General features: G+C 39.6%; 1 protein-coding gene across 2 annotated transcripts in view; it reads right to left on the bottom strand.

Moving 5' to 3' along the window:
• The window catches only part of LOC131042158 (uncharacterized), a 182283-nt gene that overhangs the window by 116287 nt on the left and 47978 nt on the right, over window positions 1-18018 (bottom strand). For both annotated transcript variants that reach the window (XM_059221655.1, XM_059221654.1), the window contains exon 2: window positions 9794-9975. In XM_059221655.1, coding sequence (XP_059077638.1) covers window positions 9794-9975 — 182 coding nt within the window. The remainder of the gene's footprint in view (window positions 1-9793; window positions 9976-18018) is intronic.

Below are 18018 nucleotides of genomic sequence, written 5' to 3' on the forward strand. Positions count from 1 at the left end.
AGTAGTAGGGCACTTCAGAGGGTTGTGTCACCCCCTGCGGTTGTAGTAACCAGTCCTTACAGAGAGGAGGGGGTGCCTGTGGGAGTACAGCAGGGTATAGGAGAGTTGGAGCAGTTCATTGCCAAGATGACTCTAAGAGCACAGCGGCTTGTGTCATCTGCCACACTCCAAGCGGATGCCGCTGACCTTTGCCCGCACCGGATGCAAAGAGGAGTTTGAGAGGTGTTTTGAGTGTGCCGGGTGGCCTGAGACGGAGAACCAGGCGATGCTGGAGGCTTGGAGCCTCACTGAGGGGGTTGGCGAGACACGGATGCAGTCATTGTTGAGAGAGGTGGAGCAGGCCTTCCACGAAGGTTATCTTGAGCTTCGAAGGACACAACAAACGACAACGACAGTTGAGGCTTTGTGCATAGCAACAATGACAGCTCGGAGGAGCTGACTACCAGGTTTCGGGAGTTGGAGGCTACCATGGCACAGGCTCAGACAGCAATGGACACTTTAGTAGCAGAGAAGTCTGCCTTGCTGATACAGCTAGAAGAGGAAAGGGCATCCAGAGAGCAGTTGGAGACTCGATTGCTCAGTGCACTAGAGAGCATGGACAAGAAGGATAAGGAGGTGTTGGAGGAAGCCTATATGGTAAAGACTGCCATGGAGCGGCAGATGGTGACGGAGCGACAGATGGTGGCGGAGCAGCACCTGAAGAGGAGGACCGAGCAGGTGTACAAACTCCATGGGCGATTGACGTCCGCTGCTACACCACCACCGGCACCTTCTTCATTAGGGACGCCCTCTGCACCCCCTTAGTTTTTGATTTTGGGTTTTGTAGTCCCCATGTATTCTCCATTTTGTTGTAAGTCGCCTGGAGACGACTTTTCTTTTTGGGGGGGATGATGTTGGCGGCAATATTGTACACGAATAAAACTAGTTAATTAAGTTGTAATTGTCTTTGTTAGTTGGTAACCGAGGGATGGTAGTTACGGTGCGACGGTTGGCACTCACACCCCCGTGATACCTTTATATACTTCTGAATGTAACTTGTGAGACACGATTTTATGAATGGAATAACATCTCTTATACTTTATCTGATATCTATGGCATTATCATTTTGCATTACGTGTTTTATCTGTATGTTTTAAGTTATTCACCCGAGAGGGTAAACAATCAATGATAGAGGTGAGTTGTTATTATCCTTGCACGAGATCTCTAGGGAGTCTTTACAGTATTTCCGATCCCTCTTCAGTGAGGATTCTCAGGGGGAATTGTTGGAGGAGAATCAGGTTCTCCCTTGCATTCCTTCTCTTGTTACTAGGGAGATGAATGAGAAGCTTATGGGTCCTATTTTGCTGGAAGAACTCGAGAGGATTGTTTTTCACATGAGGAAAGGAAAAGCTCTTAGTCTGGATGAGTTCCCGGTTGAATTCTTTCAAGAGTTCTAGGATATCATCAAACTAGACTTACTGGAAGTAGTCCAGGAGTCCCAGAGGAATAAACAAATGTTTCGGGCTTTGAATGCGACTTTCATTGTGCTAATCCACAAGTGTGATGGGGCCAACCGGTTAGGCCAGTTCCGCCCTATCTCTCTTTGCAATGTGATTTATAAGATCATCTCTAAGCTGATAGTAGATAGGTTGAAGAAGTGTCTGGGAGATGTTATCTCTGAGGAGCAGAGCGGGTTTGTGCAAGGGCACCAAATTTTGGATGGTGTGGTCATTGCTACGGAGACCATTCATTCTATGGCAACCTCCAAGGAAAAAGCTATGTTTATCAAGCTGGACATGGCTAAGGCTTACGAAAGAGTTTGTGGGTCCTTCCTCCAGAAGATCCTCAGGGCTTTTGGCTTTGCTAAGGAATGGATCCAATGGGTTATGAGTTGTGTTACGTCCACCTCTTTCTCAGTGCTAATCAATGGTAATCATACTGAGTTGTTTGGTGCTTCTAGGGGTTTTCGCCAGGGGGGGCCCCTTTCCCCGTATTCATTATCCTGGTTGAGGGCCTAGGGAGGTTGATTAAGCATAATGTGGGTCTGGGCAGTATTCAAGGTTGGAGTTGGGGTAATGACTTGCAGTCGCAGTCTCATTTGCAGTTCGTTGATGACACGGCCCTAATGGGACTTGCTCGGATCAGAGAAGCTACTAATCTGCGTAAGGTTTTGGATGTTTACCTGGCGGCCTCGGGCCAGTTGATCAATGAGGATAAATCTTCTATCCTTTTCTTCAACACTCCTGGAACCTAAGTCACCAGGTTCGAATTCGAATTCGAAGTTCGACAACTTTGAAATTCGAATGAAGTTCGATGAGGGAAAAATTCGAAATGTATAAAATTCGAATTAAGTTCGCCATATATATAAATATGCCAGATATATTCTATAAAACAACCAATCTTTCATATGGGGGATGGTTCCATATGAATTGCTAATAAGGTTTATTGTAAGTAACATCTTTATCTCATCTTATGAGAATAACAGAATCACCAAATACTGGAATACCTCACTGATTGGCTAATCAATTATCATCTTTAGCATTTTTTTTCTCATCCTAATTGAGGGTTCTAACAGACATAAGTATCCTAAAGAAAGAACAGGTTAATGGGTTTTAATCAAAGAAAAGAAGATGTGTTTAAAAAATATTAACGGAAGAAGAAGGCCAAAAATTTATTAAAAAAAAAAAAAAAAAAAAAAAATTCTTTTTTTTGAAGTTTGACGAATTTTAACGAAATTTTTTTTTTTTTTTGAAGTTCGGCGAATTTCGAACTTCAAGGATGAAATTCGGCCGAACCTGGTGACTTAGCCTGGAACTATTCAAAGGAGGATTGCTCTTATCTTAAGATTCCAAGTTGGCTCTTTGCTCTTGACTTATTTGGGTATTCCTATTTCTCCTAGTAACCCGCCTCGGGAGTCATGGCAGGGTGTCCTGGATAAATTTCACTCGAAGGTCGAACACTGGACTCACAGATGGTTATCATTTGCTGGGAGGGTTCAACTGATTCAGTCAATGGTTCAGGCTCTTCCAATTTATCGATGTGTGCTTCAAGTGGCTCCTAAGTGGTTCTTGAAGGGTTTGGACTCTCTGGCAAGGCAATTCTTATGGGCAGGCAATTTATCCTCTTCCAAATGGAGTCTTGTCAATTGGGACTTGGTGTGTAGCCCGAAGCAGTCGGGGGGGGCTTGGTTTAAGGCAGGCTCTTTTATTCAAGGAGGCTCTGGCGGCTAAATTGTACTGGAGCTGGTGTGTCGAGCAGGATTGAGGCTGGGCTAAGATTTTGGCCTACAAATATATGCAGAGGATCCCATTAGAGGAGGTTCCAAGATATCCGCTTGAGGGAAAAGGCTCATCGATTTGGTATACTCTCAAGAAGGGGGCTTCTCTCATTAAGGAAGGACTCTTTTGGATCTGCAGGAGGGGGGAAGAGGTCCTTTTCTGGAACGACTCTTGGGATGGTTACCCCCCCATCCTTGATCAGTTTCCTAACCTCGGGAACCTTAGCCAGAGGTTTTTGGAGGCAGGGTGGTCAAGTGTGAGTGACTTCAAGGCTGTTTATAGGTGTGGGTGGCTGGAGTTGGAGCGGTGGAAGGCTCCTAATGAGTGGCCGGTTGCTGGGATGGAGGAAGAGTGTGCTGAGTTGCATGGAATTCTGGCGAGTACACACTGCAGTGCCCTCAAGGGTAGGGATGGACTTGCCTGGTCTCCGAATCCTAAGGGAGCCTTTACTGTGGCTAGTGGATACCAGGAACTGTTGAATCGAAGATTAGAGGGAAGAGAGGTGCACTAGTGGAAACAGGTGTGGAATAATTTTTCTTGGCCGAAGTGCAATTGCTTCGCTTGGACTCTGGCCTTGAATAGATGCCTAACTTGGGACAATATTCGCAAGCGGGGATTCTTGGGGCCTTCTATTTGTGCTTTGTGTGGTAATGGGGAGGAAGATTCCTCACATCTGTTCTTCAGATGCCCCTTCTCTATGCTTATTTGGCATTACTGGTGGGGAGTGTGGAAGCACCCTTGTGTTCACGCAGATTCTCTGGTGGAGTTTTGGAGCAATTTGGGCAGACCTCCTATCTTGTCCTCTTTCCTCCAGACTGTCTGGTATATTGGGCCCATCTTCATACTCTGACAAATCTGGCTCGAGAGGAACAGGAGGATCTTTCGTGAGGTCAGACTGTTAGTTCAACAAGTGTGGAATAGAATCATGGTTATGATTCGGGAGACGGTGGAAGCTATATGTGAGGTGAATTTTCCTTTGGATAGAGATGAGGGGGATATTGTGAGTAGGTTTGGCTAGCAGGAGTTGTCTCCCACCTCCGCTTGTGTCAAGAGAGGTAGACGTGCTATGAAGAAGGTCCAAAGGGTGGGAAAGTGGAGACCCCCTCCGGATGAGTTTATCAAGATTAACACCGATGGCTCCTCCAGGGGTAACCCAGGCCCTATTGGGGTTGGTGGTGTTGGTAGGAATTGTATGGGGGAGGTGGTTTTCTTCTTTTCGGTGCATAAAGGGAGGCAATCTAATAATTTTATGGAGGGACTTGCTATTCTCTATGCCCTAGAGCGTTCTTGGGAGTTGGGTCGAAGGAAGGTTTTCTGCGAATCGGATTCACAAATTATTGTTAACTTGTTGACAAAGTAGAAGGTGAGTGGGATTCATTGGCAGCTGGCAGGGATTGTTCATCAGATTCTTCAAATTAGTTCTTTAATGGAGCAGGTGTCTTTCATCCACATTCCCCGTGAATGGAATAGAGCAGCTGATTGTTTGGCTAAGTGGGCCTTGGAACATGACAGTGATTGGAAAATTGAAGGTTGGGAGCATCTCTCCTCGGATTACTGTTAGGTCTTGCAGAAGATTTTTGCTGAGGACATGGATAGTTATGATGCTAGCTGATCATGGGCTGGGCTTGTGGCTCTTTTGGGGGGCCTTGGGGCTCTGGTCCTCCTTGTAATTTTTGTGTCTGATTTTCAATAAAGTTTTTACCCCTTGATTCAAAAAAAGATGCCTTCAAATTTGTTCATCAACAATATTATAGACTATTTATAAACGTCAAACACATAAATAATTTTGTAGGCTAGCTATTGATACACCAAAAAGAGAGATTGACTTCGCCAATGTACATCAAAAAGCTATGAAATTTGAAAATATAGAATTACATCAGACTCATCAAGCCCTTCAAGAGAGTTGTACAAGCCTTGAACTAATTACAACACTCACTAAATTGAAGTATCGTAAAAATTATGTCTTAAACATTAAAAGCAACCTCAAGACTTCTTGAAAAGTACTTCACAAGCAATAAACAAGAAGAATGATGAGCTTAAATAAATGACATCCTATATGATTCGCTAGATTTTATGGGCTCAACTCTTCAATATAAATTTAATATAATTTTCTTGATCTAGAACATTTAGATATCATCCTTCTCCCATCGAGGTTTTCTAATCTCTCGTAGCAGTGTCCTAAGGAATCCATTGGAGTCAATGATCTCATCTGGCCTTTATATATACAAACGTGGCAACGCACATAAATTCTTCAGCAATCTAATCTAATGGGTACGAATACTCAAGACCTATATCATTACTCAAGCATAATAGATATAAAGAGTACTATGTATTGATAGTTTGGATAGATATCACTAATCCCTTCTTTGGAGTATGGATAACTCTCCTCAAATGAAAACCCAAGTATCAAGCCTTCTTTTCCACCAAACCACCCTCACAATAGAGTATTTAGGTTAACAAGGATGTCAATGAGGTGCCCAGCCATTCCATGGATCTTAACTATTTTGATTGTAGGACTTTGGACACAAAACAATTCTACGACAATCTCTTCTCGGTCCTTCTCATGCTCCATGCCTTGCAAACTTTTCTCATTACACAAAAAAGTGTTAACCACTATATCCAAACTAGACTTATATGTTACACATGCACAAATAAACAAGCTCAAATAGGCTCATCATCTAGATCAAATTGGAGTAATATGTATAGACAAGGAGGGCTACAACCGCTCCATCTGACCCAAGCTCAAATAAGCAAGAAGCGAACACCTTGTAAAATAAGGCTACACTATCCAACTCTTAGCTGAGATAGCCATCATCCTGCTTCCACAAGGATGATCGTCATCCAAATGCTTGTACCACTAAGACAAGCATTGTCTGACTTTAATCATGTATGACCATGTAGCTCTGCACTCCACACAATGGCTGCTATGTAACACCACCAAAGCCTTAAGACTGATTACTAATTTTAATTTCACCCTTTGCACCTACAACTTTGGGTACAGAAATCATTCTCATTCACACAAAGATCATATTTTCAGACTACACACACACACACACACACACAGAGATTGGGTACACAAATCATTCTCATTCACACAAAGATCATATTTTCAGACCACACACACACACAGGCATCCAACCCCTTATAAAAAAATTCTGAAAATCATCATCAGAATAACATTAATCTAGAGCATTTTGAAGAATCCAACAATCCTTTTCAAATATGATTACTTCCATAATTATTCCAAAGATTTCTCTTAAACCCTTAGGCATTATCACAATCTGTTCAACACTTATCAAACATTTAATCATTATTTTTCATCAAAAGACATTTATATTTATATATGTGTGATCAACTATAAGTTATTTGTAAAAGAACTTTTAATACATAATCTATGGCATTCAAATTGTTAGTTCATAAGTCCCTGGAATTTTATAAATCTCTAGCCTTTGCAGAAATCAGGAAACAATGGGGTATTATTATAACCCTTTAAAGGCACACAAGAAACAAGCTGCTTTGATATGTGAACTCTAAAATCTAGATTTCAAGAAACTAAAAAAATATTTAATTTCTTCCTACATGCTTATGCAAATGAAGATCACTTGAGAAAAGAGAAGATTGTGACCAAAACAGAAGTTAAACTTGTAACAACTCACACAAACCTTAGCTTTTAATCCTAGAAACCCCCACTGTGAAGGAAACCCAGCTTTTATGGTAGTTGTATTGCCCTTACTACCTACCTTATTATCCTGGGAAGATATCAAACGTCAAGTAGGTCTCCTGCCCTCTACTTCTGTTTATACTTTATCTCCTTCTCACTATGAACAGCTGAACTCTATAATATTTTTCTAATTCTCCAATCAAAGAAAAAAAAACATGATTTCCAACAAACAAGAATCTCCTTTATATAGATTTCTCATTATGGCAGAGTTCTTCTGGGCCCTAGATGAATTTTCGCAGACACAAGAAACTGAAACAGCAACTGTACAGTTCATATTCCACAACTGGAGAGTTCGCTGCTGGTGGACAGTAATGCAATCTACTGCAGACAGGTTGCTACTATTTTGCATTCCCATCCAATTACATTTTGTTCTGCTTTTCCTGTTTTTTTCCTGCTCCTGCATTTAAACTCACTCTACTGTTCAAGCTTTTGTCTCTGAATATATTTTCCAGATCCATTTTGGATCAGCAATGATGTATTCTTACAACATTGTCATCTTTTGCATCAGTTACTGAACTTTAAATTCTGGAAATTTGACAGCAGCGGTACCTTACCCTGATAAAAATGAATAAAAGCCAGTTAAACATCCTCCCCCTTCCAAATGCCCAAATGTAAGCTCTTATAAAGCCTATCTTTTAAAACTCTCCATCATATTGCCCGTACACAGTATGTACGATTCACTGTTACACCCACCAACTATACCACTATCATACATCAAATGATTAAAAAAGATGTACAAGCAGCTTGTTATTAAGCTATTGCAGCTAGCAAAGAACAGGCAGTTTCCACTACACTAACTTACACATGCAATTGCTGACTGTTCATAGGCAGTTATGGAATTCGCTATGGATACTGTCCTGAATTATGAATTCCATTTAACAGGTATATCAGTTAGTTTTATCTGGAATTTATATATATTTATTTACGGTGGTTATTCATGGGGAAGTGTAGAGCAGAATCTAGTGGTGTTTTCCAGTCCGTGGTCTTAAGACTGTTTAATGCTTGCCCTAATAAATAATGCTCATTCCTGTCTGGATGGTTTAGCCTATTATTTTGACCCTCGTAGGCTGATAAGGTTGGATAGAGGTTCCTTTGAGACAAAACTTGGTCAAGGAAAGGGTAAATTATTCTCCTCCAGAGCTTGGTAATTTTGGATTTGGCATTTGTGTGGGCTACAAGACTTAATTTCTCATACTTACTATTTAGAGTAAGTCAAGGGCTGTTGGAAAGGGACCCTTACTATTTTTAGTAAGGCAGTCGAATGAACAGTGAACGCATTGGTTGACCCCATGGTTTAGACAGAATTGAGAAATAATGAATATTTGAGAAGTTATTAATGTTTAATTGGCCTAGATAATAATTATTTATTAAAAGGTAATAATATAAGTTATAACTTAGTGTTATAACTTGAGGGTCAATTCATCATGAAAAGGGGGTCATTTGAGGAACTAATTATGAATGCCAAACTTAATGAAATATTAAATGTTTCCCTAAGTCTTAATGAAATAACAGTTTAAATGTTATTAATATGTATTTTATGGGAAATCGAGCCCTAAGGAGGAATTATAAATGCTCCCTCAATGAAATCAAATTCATTCTATTGTGTATTTTTTCATGAATTTTCTCTACGAGAAACAGCCAAGGGTTTTTGTCTTCAGCCAGCCATTGGAGAGCAAGAATTCTTCAGTGTTGCAGCCATTTGAGGTGGTGAAATAACCATTGAATTTGGCATACAGGAGAACTGTTGAGACATGGACCAGCTAGGACTCAAACCTAGGACCTTCCATACGTTGTTGGAGTGCTCTGCCACTGAGCTATTGGCCCCTCTTGGACCAGTCCATCGTCGGTTCGGGTGTAGCTTATTTCCAGCACCAACACCCCCCCTTAAGCCACACCTCTCGTGTGCTTAGGGCTCCTAGCCTGGACTTGGCTCTGATACCATGTTGAGACATGGACCAGCTAGGACTCAAACCTAGGACCTTCCATAAGCTGCTGGAGTGCTCTACCACTGAGCTACTGGCCCCTCTTGGACCAGTCCATCGGTCCGGGTGTGGCTTATTTCCAACACCAACAAGAACTTCATACAGAGGTTCTATTAGAGCTATATTTGGGAGAATTCATAAAGGTTTCAAGCAGATTGAAGGGAAAATAACTGCAGATCGAATGGTAGAGTTTTGGTGACAATTTTTCAATCATTAGTTCATCTAATCAGGCCGTACAGAAGCTACTATTACCTGCCATACTTGTACATGCTGGTCACAGCAAGGGCTAGTACGATTTCTATTTAGGAGGCATTCAAAAATCAGTAAACATTGTGCAAAGTTTGGAAGGACTTCAAGGAGGAGAAAGGTACCCTTTATTTGGACATTGGGAAATCGTTGAAGAAGATTGGGAGTGATATCTGTATGCTGCAACAGTCCAATCAGGTTCCTAAGTCACCATTGTTATTGCTTTTTAGTTATCATTAATAAGAAATATCAGTTTGTGGTTCAACTCATTGCAATGTAAATTCCTATCATTTTAAATGCATTTCAATTGAGTTTGTATAGTTCCTCGCAATTGTTTTATGCATAAATTCTATATATTGTCAAAAATTCCATAAAAACAAAAAAAATCAGAGAAAACCTACAGTTTATACACAAACTGAAAATTTCCGGCAAAGAGGACTTGGGGTCTTCACAGAAATCTTTTGTTTTTTCATTAAGGGGCACCTGAAATTTTGTGCCAACTGAATATTATACATGATAAAACTTATCTATCTCAACAGCTTTTGAATATATTTGAAAATAAAATGGTCTAGAATTTGCTCATATACCTTTCTGTGGTTTCATGTTCAGGACAAACAGGCATAAACCAAACACATCCATCAACAGTGACAGCAAGCAAATAAGGAACATCAGCATCATCTGTTGTGCCCGTCAATTCCTTTTCGATCCACCTATATCTAGATTTTTCTACATGAATAAAGATCAGATCTGAAGGAAAACGCCATATTGCCTACAATGAAAACAAAGAGAAATTAAGTTATAGAAAAAACAAACATTTCAAGAAGTTTGCATTCAACTCTCAAACGAAAATAATACATTGGAGAGTCTATCAAAAAGAATGAAAGTATTAAACAAACTTCACCATTCTCAAGCCAAATAATAAAAACTAGTTATTGAGCTGTCAGCAGTAAAATTGCCATTACCAAAATCTTGGTAATGAAAACAAAAAAAAATGCTGAAAAACGAAGTATGTCACCCAATGAAAAAAGCAAGTTAAGACTTGGAGCCTTCATCAGTACAAACAAGGCAGGGCTGTTCCATCCAATTCGTTTCCATTTTTAATATAATGAGCATCAAAACTGCTCTGTTTCAACCCAAAACATGCTTGGGCTGGCAAAGAATAACTTTCATTGTTTCCAAAGAAATAGAACGATATGCCTAAGAAACAGATAATCTCCAGAGCCTTTTCAGTCACTTAGTGGCAATTTTAGTCTGCTACTCCACTGGAAATTAAACACCTATATGATGTTAATCTTTGTGAAGAAACATAGAAACTAACACATGATGAGATGAACAAAAAGGAGGTATAAAATCCTTCAAAAGAGCACCATGTGGCTCATTTGAGTGACTTCAGTAACTTGCAAGAAATACTAATGTAGGGAATCCATTCCACTTCCCACCAATATAAGGGCAATGTGTGTATAAAAAGGGAAATGGACAGAACATTGTTCATTCCATGAACTTTTTTAAAGACTTGAAAGGGCTTGCTTGGATTGGTCCATTGTATTCTAGAAATTGAGCACATAAAGACAACCAAGATATTCATTGATTAAATAAGAAGAGAAAACTCTCTGTACATAATTACAATGAAGAAAAACAAACCATATCGTAAATGCAGATATAAATAAAATATACCTAATTTTTAAAAAAAGTACATCCTTCTAAATTTTCTTAGAAAATTCCTAACATATTTGGATTGTGAGACAAAAATGCTACCACCTGTTTTCCAAACTTCTACACCTAGACAACAATGTAAGAGGCCTTGATCGATCATGTCAAATGCTTCAGTCATATTAGATTTGATGTGTTCAATAACATGTGTCTCACTACTTGTAATAACGATATCATCTACATATATTACCAACAAAATAAGATCATTACCTATACTTTTGATGTACATATTGGAACCCATGTTTAACAAAATACCTATCAATATTAATGTGCCATGCTCTAGGTGCCTACATCAAACCCTAGAGAGCTTTCTTAAAAACACATACAAGATGTTCCTTCCTTATAACCCAAAAATCCTATGGTTAATACATGTACACTTCTTCCTCCAAATCTACTTTAAGACACTATTTACGTCCATTTGATGGGCTATCCAACCAAATTGAGCTGCCATGGCTAGGACTAATTGGATGTTGCTCATCTTTGTTATAACAACAAAGATTTCCTCATAATCACTACCTTCTTTTTGTGAAAACCCTTTTGCAATCAACCAAGCTGTGTACTTGTCTAATGTACCATTTGCCTTGAACTTGAACTTGTACACCCATTTGCAACCAATGGGTTTCTTCCCTAGTGGAAGATCTATGAGGTTTCAAGTGTTATTTTTAATAAGATTCACATGTATGGTTGCCATGGCATTTTTCTATTCAAGTTTCCTTTTGCCTCCTCATACACCTACGACTCATAAAATCCTTGATATTGGCCATAAGAGCAAAGTTGACCATTTTCTTCTTCCTCTTGCCTCTCAATGATCATCCCTTAATCATTTCACTTACCTGAACATCTCCAATAGTGCTTTGCCACCAATTTGGTCTCTTCTTAGGATACTCTTCGTCCAAATCTATGTAATCACCATGACTTGGGCTAATTGTACTTGTCTCATCTAAATGCTAATTCAAGTTGTCATTAATAGGATCTAGGATTATTACCTACCTAGGAAACTCCTCATGCTCAAAAACCTCCTCCCCTTTAGGTGGAGCTACCTAAAGGTTAACAAATCCTTTGCCATAGCAAGGAATCCTTCAATAATTTCAAACTCTAGAGAAGTTTCTTTGTCAACCACAACATTTGGGCTTATGATCAACATGTTGGTATCAACATCAACCAACTTGTAAGCCTTATGAGTGTTGTTGTGCCCAATAATCATCAATTTCTTGCTATAAAGATCTAACTTGGTTCTCTTATCATATAGAATCCAAAAATAGGCAATTGAACCAAAAATATTTAGATGACTTACTTTGGGCTTCTTTCCATACCATGCTTCCTCTAGGGTCTTCTACTCCACCACATATGTTGAAGATTTATTTAGCAAATATACTACTGTAAATACTACCTCAACCGGAAAGCTCTTAGGAAAATTCACATTCTTCATTATACATCAAACTATAATTTACATACTCAAAGAATACTCGAGGAGTCACCGAAAAATTCACCTTTTTCTTGCTTCGTGAGTTTTGACAAGGTTGACTCGCCAAGTTTTTTACCAAAGTTTTTTTTATAAACTTGTCAAGTTTTTGGCAAGTACTCATCAAGACATGCAAAAAAGTCGGCAAGCTTTTCCACTTAACTCACAATTCTATCAACATATCAAAATTGAGGAAAAAAAACATTGGCTAGATACTACAAAAACTTCTTTTTTTGGCTTTATAAGCATTGTTTTTTGCCTTCTAAAAAAATTTGAAAAATGGTGCCCTTGACCCCATTAGGGCCATTGCCCCCTATTGTGACCTATTTCACACATCGCCCCATTGCAAATGGGGACCCCCAGTTGTTTTCTCTTTAGGGTTTCATCTTAGCTTTGCAATTTCATAAGTCTTTTTTTTTCTAGAGTTTGAGTTAGAATTTTTCAGGAGTCATCTGAGCTAAGTAGAGAAATCATGCCCCAATCAGTGTTTGGACACCACCAAAGCACTCAGAAAGCCCAAACGACGAAAATCACAATTGCTTAAGGTCAATTCTAACACCTTCCTATTTTTTAGGAATTCTGCTTTTTTTATTTTTGGCACTTTGGGACCAATCCGAGAAGCAACTTTTTGGCCTTCTTTTTGCTTTTTTGCTTTTTCATGTTTTTTGAAAGTAGACCTAGGATTGGGTCCCTCAGGTCATGGCATCAGCATTCATGTCTTCAGAATCAAAAATTGTGCCTCCAAGTGTAAAAAGCAGGGTAAAATCTCCACGCAAGGGTTTGTTCCAGATGTTCCGGATAAGCATGCATGGTTGAACAAGAAAGTCTATCAAGTGTCTGTACCAAGGACGTGATCATCGGACATGGTAAAGGAAGGAGGCAAGAGGGGATGGCAGATCATGTGCCATGTCTGCTCAAGCATGTCTAGCCAGCAGCAAAGTCCGCTCAAGGTTTGCATGACTTATCAACCTCAAGGTCCGCCTAATGTAATGGAGAATGGCATGCAACTCTCCAAGTCCGCCTACCTATTGGCAAGCCAAAGCTGAAGTCCGCCCAAGTATGGCCAATCAGCAGTAAAGTCTGCCCACAAGCAAAGGAAAACATGGCATGAAGGTCTCCAAGTCTGCCCATGGAGAGAAAGATGGCCGGCACACCATGAAGTCCGCCCAAAGGGAAGGCAAGGGAAGATGGCAAGCCAAGCTCCAAGTCCGCCCAACACTTGGCTTACCAAGGTCAAAGTCCGCCCACCTTTTAGCTTGGCAAAACAATACCAAAGTTCACCCACATTTGACATGGTATGAAGAAGTTAAAGTCCACCCAAGCAACATGGTTGGTCAGCTAGAAAATCTGCTCAAGGAATGGCACAAAAAGGCTGAATCCCGCCCTAGCATACAAGCTGCAAACAATGTCCAAGAGATGGCAAAGTCCGCCATGACTGGAGAAAATGGCTAACTATGTGCCAAGTCCGCCATGCTAGCAAGCAATTCATTTAATTAATTCAACTTAGCATAAGACCAAATTCACCAAAAAAGAAAAGAATAGGAAAAAGAGACAAGCATGGCATGAAGCACATGGATAAATTCACCATTGATGAAGGATCAATCGTGATTGAAGGGGTTGGAAAAATAGACCTCAACACTTACAATATTTTTATATTTTTCCAACACTTAGAATTATTTTCAAAGGGAAAATAAGTTCAACACTTACACAAACTTTCGAAAAACTCAATTTTCCAACACTTCGAAAAATTTTGAATTTGAGAGAAGAGTCTAGAAGGTTCTATGTCAACTCACTCAAAAGGAAGATTAAGTTTCCATTCTGGAAGAAATAAAACAAGTCCAAGTTCGATGAAACTAAATAAAAAATAAAAAACAAAAACAAAAAAACATGAAGTTTCTAAAATCATCGAACTCTTCAACTCTATATCTATTCAACTTGTCAGTTTCAAATTCATTATCAAGTCGAAGATTGGAGTTCGATTGTGAAGAGGTTTTCTCTCTCTCAGGGTTATGAAAGATTGACTTTTTGAAGAAAAATTCTTGAAGAAAGAATAAATTTTCTAAGTGAAGGGCATGGAATAGAGTGCTTTTTCTGAGTTAGAGACAATTTTCAGAATTAAAGGCAGATTTTCAATCACAAGTGCAATTTCGAAGGTTCAAAATCTGAGTTTGATTGAATTCTTTCATCCTTCTTTTGTCTTATTCACTTATTCTCGCAAAATTTAGCAAGTATTTAGCCAAATTCGTCCATTTTCAGTCTGCCATTTCAAAAGAAATTTAGCATTTTGACAGACTGAAAGTGAAATTTTTGAGCAAAAGGGTCCAAAAAGCAGAGTTAAAACTTCAAATTTTCTTGAAAAATAATGTTAATTTTTCATGTGTATTGCAGGTTAATGACAACCAAAGGAGGACCTTCAAAAAAACCTCAAATGAAGTTCGCCAGTAAAGGGTTGCAGCCGGAGTCAAAGATCAATTCCAAATGGAAAAATGTCATAGACACCAACCTCGAGCACGTAGACTTCAAGGATTTCAAAAGGAGAATGTATGGGCTAGATGGATTTTTGTCAACACCTATTGCTTGCCAGATGACGAAAAATGGCATCATCCAAGTAGCTGGATTTCCACCAGCTATGGAATGTGCTGAGTTTATCGTCAAATGTGTTATACACTACAATGCTCAAGGGAGAGAAATCGTTGCACCAGATGGAAGAGTATTGGCTCATCTTGGAGAGTTAGCCATTCGGGCAGCATTTGGAATACCAAATTACAACCGGACTTCCTCTAAAACTAAAGAAGAAACCAGGAAACTCTATGAAGACCAACTTGAGCTCTGTGCAACTAATGTCAATAAGTCATGGTTAGAAAAGCCAAGGCCCAACCTCAAGAAAGTGCCAAAGAAATTGCTTTGCACTAACTTCAAGGAGGAATATGGTGATATCATCTTACTACTAAATAGAGTAATGGGCAGCCCTCAAGGTGCGCCATTTGAAACATGGATGCATTATTTTATCAACAAGATCACCTCTGGAGTCAAAATGTTTAAATGGTCTAGGATAATCAACAACAACATGAATGAGCAACTGAAAAATATGGAAAGGAAGAAGTCGTTTTACATGAGCTCCTACATTGTCTATCTGTTGGCAAGAAACTACAGATACATTGGATTGATTTGCAAAGGCATAGTAGGCAATGGTGAAAATGAATTTAAGTCCTACGACTGCTATCCATAGCTGCAACTTATCGAGAAGGCCCACTTCAAGCGGGTAAATGATGTGTTTTTAATGTATATCACCAGGACATTGCAAGGAGGAACCCATCAAAGGCTTACTCCAGAAGCCAAGAGCCTAATAAGCAAATATGGATCCTGGTTTATCCAATTTCCAAGATTCACATACATAAGAATCCAAGGATTTACCGGATGTCCTTATCGACTTCCAATCTACCCCACTAACAGAATGATCTTGCTAGAAGTTTTGAGGCAATTAGAAATGTATAGAGGGTTTCCAGAGAACAAAGCAGAAGGAAGCTATTTCTTTTCCATTTTTCATCGGAAATATGTTGGAGTCTTGTCCAACAGCATAGGCAACTAAGAGCACCAGATTAGAGATGCAGTGGTACCCATTCACAGTTTACCGATCCAGGGTTGATTTCGATCCTCATTAATCATATTGGATCAGTGAATGGAGAAAAATATAGACACAGGGTTAATTTGGAAGATTTTTGGGTGAAAGCTACAGACGAGTATGACATCAGGAAAAGACTATGGTCTAGATTGCCAGTAAGCTTGATCAAAACAACCAAGCTTTTCCATGTGCCTGATCAATTAGAGGATGATGGATAATATGTCAATTGCGCTTTAATGAGAATTGGCCTCTTCCTCCTACACAATGGTCAGAACCAGAGCTCGCAAGATCTTGCCACCTTGATACGGTCAGTCGTCAAATATTCACAGTGGTGGGTTGACCTGCAAGTCCAAGTGTTGAAGCGAAGAGGTGTGACGCTTACTTACAACTTAATGGGTGCCATGGAATCATACTCTTCCAATGAAGAAGCATCTCAAAATCCTAGGCCAATCTAGAGCATCAATTCAAGAAAAAGGAAGGAAACAGTTGATGATCCTTCAAGGTCAAAGGGGAAGGAAGTCGTGAATGAGAAACTTGCTCAAAAGAAGCTGAGATTAGAGCCATCCCATTTTGCTACGTCTAGGAATTTGGAAAGCCTAATGATTATTGAGGATCAGCCACTTGATGAAATAAAAATTCCTTCTCCAATCCATGAGGGAAATGTAATGACAATTCAGCAGGAAGATGAAGAACCTCCATCTCTTACAAGCACAAAGATATTGGAATCAGATAATGAAATGGATATTCTGGAAGATGAATTTGAGGGAATGATTTCGGCTCTTCGAGGAGGTCAGGATATTCCATTTGAAGAAAGTAATCAGGAAGGGGAAGGCATTGAACAACTTACAATTCCCAATTGGTTGAAGGAAAGATAGATGATAAAAGTACCTATGGAAGTAGTCTAGGAGGAAGATGACACGGCCGATTTTTTGACCAAATTAGGGAAGGTTGCCGCAAAGAAGCCTGCCAAGAAGTTTTCCACAATCTAGAGAGATGAAACAGGTTGTCATACAGTTCAGATTGTTGTACCAAAAGTGGATAAGTCAAAAGAAGATATTACTCATCAAGAATATGAAATTACCACTTTTGACTTGGGACCAACTACAAAGGGTCAAGAGGTGGAAGACTTAGACAATTCAATCGCTTCCATGAAGGCAAGGCTAGACAAAGAGGTAGGAAAGAAGAGAGAATACAAAAAGGAAATTGAGCACCTGAAGGAATACATTCAGCACTTAACCAAGGCAATCCAACAGCTCCTCCACTTTTGAATTCCTTACAAGAAGCAATTGAAAATTTTGAAGAAGAAAAAATGACTAAAAAATGGATGGCAAGCAAGAGAGAAGAAGCAGCCACATTCGTGGACAAATTGATGTTGACATATGGAAAAACCTCCTTTTTACTCTCCAAAATTGCGAGCATGGCAAAGCATGGGCTGACTTTCATGATGTTTAGGACAAAATTATCCTGTGCCTTAGAGTATTGAAAGGAATTCCATTATAGGAATTGATTGATGGAAAGATAATTGCAGCAAGAGTTGCAAATGATTTCAACTCATAGCATTGGGCATTGGTTGCACGAAGCAAAGTCCTAGAGAGGGTGAAGCCTAATAGTATTAAGGCTAAAGAGCAGATTAAGGAAATACAAAATAAAATCTTCCTTGTAACTACTGATTTACTTGAGAAGGAGACCATACGAGAAAATGATATGCAGCTGGAAAGTCTCAAGCTTAGAACTCACGAAGTTCTCTTTGCCATCACTTGACCAAATCCTGAAGCAGAATTTGATTAAGGCATCGAAATTCTTGTCCATTCAAGATGCCTTCCAGAAGCAGGAGATGGAATGGGAAATTGCATTTGCCGCTTGTGCAAACGACTTGGACGAATGGGAATACAAGATCAATATGTTGCCACATGTCACCATGGAAGAGGTCGGCCCGATCGTCTCCAGATTCATCGAACACACTGCCACTCAAGAGGATAAGGATGCGCCTTCCTAAAAGATAGCTCTTCACGTCACTT

Source organism: Cryptomeria japonica, chromosome 5 (assembly GCF_030272615.1).
Source record: "Cryptomeria japonica chromosome 5, Sugi_1.0, whole genome shotgun sequence".
Taxonomy (NCBI): domain Eukaryota; kingdom Viridiplantae; phylum Streptophyta; class Pinopsida; order Cupressales; family Cupressaceae; genus Cryptomeria; species Cryptomeria japonica.